This window comes from Suricata suricatta, chromosome 15 (assembly GCF_006229205.1).
Source record: "Suricata suricatta isolate VVHF042 chromosome 15, meerkat_22Aug2017_6uvM2_HiC, whole genome shotgun sequence".
Classification (NCBI taxonomy): Eukaryota; Metazoa; Chordata; class Mammalia; order Carnivora; family Herpestidae; genus Suricata; species Suricata suricatta.
In genome coordinates, this window is record NC_043714.1 from 78,167,227 (window position 1) to 78,174,194 (window position 6,968).

The 6,968-nt window shown below is 64.2% G+C and overlaps 1 protein-coding gene across 2 annotated transcripts; it reads right to left on the minus strand.

Annotated features, from left to right (window-relative positions):
- Nucleotides 1–1,130: 1,130 nt before the first annotated feature.
- Nucleotides 1,131–5,647, minus strand: SLC39A4 (solute carrier family 39 member 4). Of its 2 annotated transcripts, XM_029923111.1 has the most exons (12): nt 5,284–5,647; nt 4,501–4,785; nt 3,838–4,033; nt 3,579–3,721; nt 3,317–3,488; nt 2,836–3,008; nt 2,544–2,681; nt 2,341–2,463; nt 2,093–2,147; nt 1,826–1,978; nt 1,533–1,720; nt 1,131–1,427 (listed from the first exon to the last, which is right to left on the minus strand). In XM_029923111.1, exons 1-12 carry the CDS (start codon nt 5,473–5,475, stop codon nt 1,299–1,301), a joined length of 1,947 nt encoding a protein of 648 aa, XP_029778971.1. In that variant the 5' UTR covers nt 5,476–5,647; the 3' UTR covers nt 1,131–1,298. The 2 variants fall into 2 exon arrangements, with proteins under 2 accessions (XP_029778971.1, XP_029778972.1); XM_029923112.1 differs by lacking the exons at nt 3,838–4,033; nt 5,284–5,647 and having other exon boundaries at nt 4,501–4,578.
- Nucleotides 5,648–6,968: the final 1,321 nt, after the last annotated feature.

The following is a 6,968-nucleotide window of genomic DNA, read 5'->3' on the forward strand; positions in this document are numbered from 1 at the left end:
CTCGTGGGGGAACGGGGCGGCGGCGGACACGGCCCGGCCGGACCAGCAAGCTGAGCGCTCGGGTTCCGGGCTCCCGCGCCTGCGCAGTGCCCCGGCGGCAGAGTGGCTGCGTGCGCGACAGCGACTCCTGGTGGCGGGGGCGGGGGTTGGCAGGGCAGCCTCGCGGCTCTGCGTCCGGAGCCCCGAAACCTCGAGCTCTCTCTACACTCGGCTCCCTGGAGAGCCCGGCGGCGTTGGAAGCGGGGTTGGGGGTGCGGTGATTCCCCAAAAAAGATATGTTGAAAATCCAACCCTCAGTACTTCAAAATGTGACTTTTATTTGGAAATAGGATCATTAACAGATGGAATTCGTTCTGTCGTGCGTGGCCACCAGAAGCCAGGACAGCCTCACGTGGCAGATTGTCTCTAGAGAGTCGAGTAGCAGGGACGCCTGGGAGGCTCAGTCCGTTGACCATCCACTCTTGATTTCATCGGAGGCCATGAGTTCAAGCCCTGTGTCGGGCTTTGTGGTGACAGTGCGGAGCCTGCTTGGGATTCTCTTTCTCTGCCCCTCACCCCTTGCTCGCTTGTGCTCTCTCAAAACAAATCAATAAACATCAAAAAATTAGAGCGTTGAGAAGGAGCACAGCTCAGGGACACCTTGATTTCAGACTTCTGCCTCCAGGACTATGAAAAAATTTCTGTTGTTTTAAGGCACCTAGTTTGTGATGGGCTGAGCTACAACCTCACGGGACTACATGGATCTCTGTGGGCGCTTGTGCCAAGGATGTGCAGCAGTGTCAGGGCAGCCTTGGGCCCCGCTGTCCACGGGCTGTCACACACTCGGGTCTGGCTGCCTCAAAATAGTGATAAATCCTCATCCATGTGAGCACTTCTACTATAAGTAAACAAGTTTGATTCCTGATTGGAAACCGGGTCGCGCTGCCACCTGCAGACCCTGGCCAGTTTCTCAGAGTCTACGCCCCTCGCAGTGCGGGGCTGGGGCTGGCTGCCTGGAGATCCCTTAGCATAGCACTCCTGGCACCTTTTCGGAGCCCTGCGGGGAAGGGGAGGAGGGGGAGAGGCCCTGCCCCAGCTGGCGGCCATCCTGGTGGGAGACACCGCCCGAACAGCAAGGACAGCAGCTGGGCTCCAAGGGCAAGAATATGTTTATTGAATAGGGATGCTGGGCCATGTGGGAGGGAGAGTCAAATGCTGGGGGCTCTCTGCCGGGGGTCCACGCTCGCTGGCAGGCCCAAAGAGCTGGGAGAGCCCAGGGCCAGCGGCCGCATCAAGGGCCTGAGCGCAGGGGGGCGGTGTCAGAGGGCGATGTTGTCCTCGTACAGCGACAGCAGCAGCAGGACGGTCCAGCCGCCCAGCAGCCCCATGTTGTGTAGCAGGAAGAGGAGCCAGGGCCGCTCGTCCCGCACATGCAGCATGGCCGGGAGCTGAGGAGGGGTGAGGTACGGGGTCAGCGGCCAGCTCCGAGCCCCTGCTCGGCTCACCCCCAGGGCTCACCCCCAGAGCAGCCGACTCCTGCCCTCCATCCTGACCATGTCGCAGAGCGCCACGTAGAGGAACAGGCCGGTGGCCACCGCCAGGATCCAGGTCTCACTGTCCAAGCCTACGTCGACCGCTAGCGCCACGTAGAGGCCGACGAAGGCAGTCAGCGCTGAGGCCAAGTTAAGCAGCAACGCCCGGCGCACCGATAGCCCAGCGTGCAGCAGGGCCGCGAAATCCCCTGGAGTGGGAGAAGCGGGGGTCAGGCCGAGAGCCCCGCCCACAGCCAGGCAGGCCCCGCCCCTGGCCGGCGGCCCCTCTCCCAGACCCGCCTCGCGCTGCTCACCTAGCTCGTGTGGCACCTCGTGGCAGAACACGGCCAGCGAGGTGGCCAGCCCAGTCTTCCAGGAGGACGAGAAGGCGGCCCCCACCGCTAGCCCATCGGCGAAGTTGTGTAGGGCGTCACCCAGTGTGATCACGTAGGGCAGCAGCCTCAGCTCTGCGAGTGCGGTGGACATGGGTCGGCGCCCCTACTTCTGCTCCCCCGGCCCGCACTGGCGCTCTGCACCAATCCGTAGCCCCTAATCCTTCTGGGGCTTCCCTCGGGGCTCACCTGAGCTCAGTCTCCGGGGCTCGGAGCTCAGCAGCTCCGGGCTCTCCTCGGCCACCTGGAGCGGGTAGGTCCATGTGGATGAGCCCCCTGGCAGGGAGGTGAGGAGGGGCCTGGCAGGGCTGGGTCCCCTGATCAGCATAGGAGGCCGAGGACAGAAGCTCTGGGGTGGAGGCGGGGCGGGGGCAGGAAGGGGTCCTTTCAGGGGAAACTCCCCGTGGGATGGAGACACTGGGGAGAGGCCAGCTCACCAGGTCTGCACGCGAGCCTTCTCGGGACTGCTTCGGCTGCCGGAGCTCGCTGGGCGCTAGCTGCAGGGACACTCCGTGGCTGTGGCCACCATGGCTGTGGCTGCAGGGTCCATCCTTTGAGTCCTGTGGAGACAGTGGCTCAGGGCCCAATGGGCCTCCATGCTTCTGCCCCACCCACCTACCACATCCAGCCCCCACCTGACCTCAGGATCCAGGGGCAGCAAGAGGTTGAAGAGGTTCTCAAACAAGAAGAAAGTGTAGAGGCCACCCAGCATGGCCACAAGGCGCCAGGTGGGCTGTGGGCTAGGGCCCTCCCCGCTGTGCGTGTGCAGACCCAGCACCTGGGGGGAGAAGGGGGCTTTAAGGCCTCCCCACCCCAGGGGACAAGGACTGAGAGGTTAGGGGAACAGGAAGGGCGGGACTAAACAGGAGGATGGAACTAGAAGGCCTGGGCAGGGAAATTCCCATCTGGGGAGGGAGGGGCAGTGAGCTGACCTTGGGTGTCAGGTGGAGGATGGCATCCCCGGTGAGGGCGCCCACAGCCATGCTCAGAAAGGTCTGGATGATATAGTGGGAGGCAGCAGTGTAGGTGGCACAGGTCAGAAGCAGGAGGCCGAAAATGGCGCAGAGGCAGATGAGCAGCGTGGCTAGGGAGCCGTACAGATACCCTGGGGAGGGGCAGGGGTGACAGGGCTGAGATGAGAGCCTTTCTTGCTTCCCAGGGGAGGGTGTCCAAGGTGGGGCCCAGGAGTGAACTCACCAGGGATGCAGTGGTCAGGAACGGGCCAGGCTTCTGCTTACGCTAACCCTTCAAGCCCCATCCCCTTCCCATCTAGCCCCCCCCCCAACTTCCCTGTGACCTCTCCCTCTCTGAAGTCACTTTCTCTTGCCAGCCGTGACCCAGATTTTCCCACCGGTCTGTGAGGCCCCAGCCCTGTGGCCCCAGCGTGGATAGGTGCAGCAAGCAGGCACTCACTTTCCACCTGGCTGAGCTGGTCCTGGGTGGGGGGCCTGGGCTGGGGGCTGCAGGCCCCACTTAGTTGCTGCTGGAGCAGGGCCGGGCTCAGTTGGGCCCAGAACTCCGGAGTCACCCCATCCTGCTCAGACAGCCCGTACACGGCCATCACTTCACTGGCACTCAGGCATACCTGAGGGGCGGCAGGAAAGGGGGTCAGGGACCTGAGCAGACCCTTGAGACCCCACCTCTGCCCCGGGACTATGGTGTATGGGCTGCTCACTGTGTCCCACATGGTGGAGCTGCTGTTAGGGGTGGCAGGGGGCACAGGGCCCTGGTGGTTGGCTCCCTTTCCCAGATGATCGTGGTCACTGTGTGTCTCTGCCACTCTGCCTACCCCCAGGCGCTGCATCAAGGCCTCCAGCTCTGGCAGGGAGGACAGAGTCACAAGGTGTGTATGGGCTCCAGGCCTGCCCTCCCCAGGGACGTGGAGGCTGGGGACTCAGGGGACTCCGCACTCTCTGGCCCCACCACAGCCTCACCAGCCAGTGTGATGTTGGGAGTCTCGCCGCTGTGCTGCCGGAACACAAAGTCTACAAAGTACTGGGGGGTCGGCAGGGCATGGACACAGGCCCCACTGCTGACATGGTCCACCAGGCCCGCCAGGACCAGGCTAGGGCTGCCGGGAACTCCTGCCCCTGCTGCCTCCTCCAGCAGCTGAGGCAGATCCACACAGGCCTGGGGGGTGGGCGGCGGGTAGTCAGGGCTCAGACTTGCCTGCAGGGTGGCCTTCCTGGCCTCCAGCTCTGCCGTCAACCCTAGTGCCCCCTTCATGCCACTGACCCCAAGATCAGCCTTCTCAGAGCACCACCACCTACTCCTGACAGCTTGCGACCTGGGCTGGGGCTGACCCCTCCCTGAGGTCCCTCCCTAGGGGCCCAGGATTCTTCTCAGCCCCGGTCAGATGAGGCCCCCTGAGGCTCCCCAAGTCCCTGCCATGAGCGGGAGCGGACATCCATTTGTGATCCCACAGCCTCACCCAGACTCCCAAGTAGGTTCCCAGGCTCCCCCAGGTGTCCAGGAAGGCAGGCGTTGTGGGACGCTCTGCCCACCACAGCCAGGCCCAACCCTGAAGTGGTCTTTCTCCGTGGGTCCCCTTAGATCCTCCTCACTCCTCCCTCTGGCCCACTTGCCCAGGCCCTCACCTTCTCCGCAGCGGGCCAGCCAGCAGCCTGGGCCTGAATCCTTTGCAGCAGCCTGCTCAGGCCTGGGGCCAGGGCCTTGGGGCCCTCCAACAGGGCCAAGAGATGGTCAGCTTGGGTGGCCCAGCGGCCAGCCTGGACATCTGCACACGTGCCCTTGGGGTCACTGAGGTAGAGGGCAGCAGCGGCACTGAGTCGGGCGAGGTGCCTGTGCTCTAGGACTGGCCCCCCAGGGAGCCCTGGCTTCTCAGGCCTGCCCAGGGCCAGCGCATCATCCACAGAGAGGCACTATGGGCAGAGACAGGTGCCTTCTGTCAGGCAGCTGCCGCCTTCCCTGTGGGGCCCACCCACACCGGTCTCCCCTTCCCCCTCTCCCGCCCACCCCTCCATCATCGCTCTTTCACCCACTCCCAACGTCACCACCCTCTCCATTACACAAGTCCACGCAGGCAGGACCCCCCCCACACACACAGGGGCTCTGGGCAGTGGTCCCCCCATCCCAGCGTGTCAGAAGCACTGCCAGTGTGACGGCCTGGGGACTGAAGGAGGAGGCAGCCCTGAGGTCCTGGAGCTGTATGTATCCGGCACAGCCCCCAATCCTGGGAGCGCAGGCTGTCAGAACTCAGAGCTGAAAAGGTGGCCACTCGCCGCAGGCAGGTAGGGCCTGGGTGCTAGGCCACCCAGCCTCACCTTGGCCCGCCTCCTGGAGTTTGCCCGGGGCCCTTGGCTTCCAGCCCTGGGGTGGAGCGGGCCTGGGCTGGGGGACCCATCGGGTGGGGCAATTACCTTTCCACACGGCCCGTCGGCGCAGTGCACACGGTCCGCCAGTCTATTTAACAGGCTGCCCAGCACCACCGGGTCCAGAGCGCCGTGGCCTGAGGACAGCAAGGTCAGCAGCCGGGCAGGCTGAGCGGCCATCGGGGCCACCGGCAGCACAGACAGCAGCAGCCCCAGCTCGAGTGGAACCAGGACTGTCATGGTCACGCTCAGGCCCCTGCGCGCTCTGTGCTCTGGGGAGGCCGCCAAGGGCAGGCTGGGGCTCCTGGGGCGCCAAGGCCGGACTGGGGCAGGGCTCGGACCCGCCCGAGCGCCTGAGGACCTCTCCCAGGTATTTCCTGCAGGGCTCTGTGATTGGCTGCCTGAGGCGTCAGGTTAACCATTCCAGCCGCAGATCCTCCCCGAGGTCGGAGCCACTGCCAGTCCCGTCGGGGGCACGAGCGGGGCCCCTTTCTCTGGAAGGGCAGCCCGGTGCCGGCTAGCTTGCCTCAGAGCTGCGGGGCAGGGCCGCCTTTTCTATGCCCGAGGGGCGACCCTCTCTCTAAGGTCTGCCGCCTACGAGGGGGGCCTGCGGCAGAGGTCCCACAGGACCCCCAACATTCCGTAGGAGAGGCCTGAGCACACCTGCCCCCACTCCCCTCCCAGCGCCTTCCCTGCTGGGCTTTCGAGGTTTAGGCAGCTTAGACATCTTCGCCCCACCCCAGCCTTAGGTCCCAGGTAGGGGTGGGGAGATGGGGCGCTCTCCTCCCAGGGCCTGGGCTGTGCAGTCCCATGTTGGGGGCTGGATTCTGGGGGAACGGAGAAGGTGCTGAGTCATGCTCCCCTTCCCAAACTCCAGGGGAAATTACTGAGGAAATGGGCAAAGCCCCACAGGACAAACTGGGCCTTCGGTTTGCTGCTCCCTGGCGAGGGTCTCTAGGGCTGTGTGAGCAGGAGGAAGAGGGGGCAGGATCCCAAGCTCTAGGCCCAGCACCTCGAGGAAGGGCAGTGACTCCCAGCCCTGTACCTGCCCCTCCCTGTTAGTTCCCCCTCCGGACTTTGAACCTTTTGGCTTATCTCTGCCTCGTTGGCAGTGCAGGGGAGGGGCAGGTCCCAGGGAGCAGCTAGCACCCCGGGCCAGGTCCAAGCGCAGCCGTTTTTTTTTTGTTTTTTTTTTTTTTTTGCTTCCTGGAGGGAGTGTGTGTGGGCGTCCCCTTCCCCACCAGGCTTAGCTGACCACTGCCCCTGAGCCCTGGGAGGTGTGGCTGGGATGGGAGAGGGGAAGCTCCAGGGCTGCTGGCAGAACTCTGTCCCCAAGGACTGTCTTCAGAGTCCTGTGGGCCCAGGGCAGAGCTCAGGGTAGTGTCCTGGGCCTGAGGGGGCCCCGCCCACATTCCTGCTGGATGGCCCCACAGGTGACACCTGTACGGCCTAAGAATGGGCTGGGCTGGAGGAGACAGGCAGGGCCTGCGGAGGTTTGGATGATTCTTGGAGCCAATGTGGAGGGAAGCCGGAGAGATTCAGGCACCTTGAAGACTGGAGGCCCAAGCTGGCCTGGCCTTTTTCCTACCCCATGTCACTGGGTCCCTGAGGCTGGCTGCCACTTCAGGCCACCCTCTGCTCAAGGGCCCGTTAGCTTCTGGGCAAAGATCTCAGACCAGCCTTCCAGCCTGGCCTTCCCAGGTCCCTGGGCTGACTGTCAGAACTGCCCAAGC

Bases quoted from the DNA above. Each gene is read 5' to 3' on its own strand.
- SLC39A4 (XM_029923111.1), bottom strand. From the start codon at position 5,475: ATGACAGTCCTGGTTCCACTCGAGCTGGGGCTGCTGCTGTCTGTGCTG. The intron at 3,009-3,316 runs GTGAGTGCCTGC...GCCCCTCCCCAG, and splicing joins CCAGCTCAGCCAGGTGGAAA to GGTATCTGTACGGCTCCCTA. The intron at 1,721-1,825 runs GTGAGCAGCGCG...CTCCCACTCCAG, and splicing joins CGAGGTGCCACACGAGCTAG to GGGATTTCGCGGCCCTGCTG.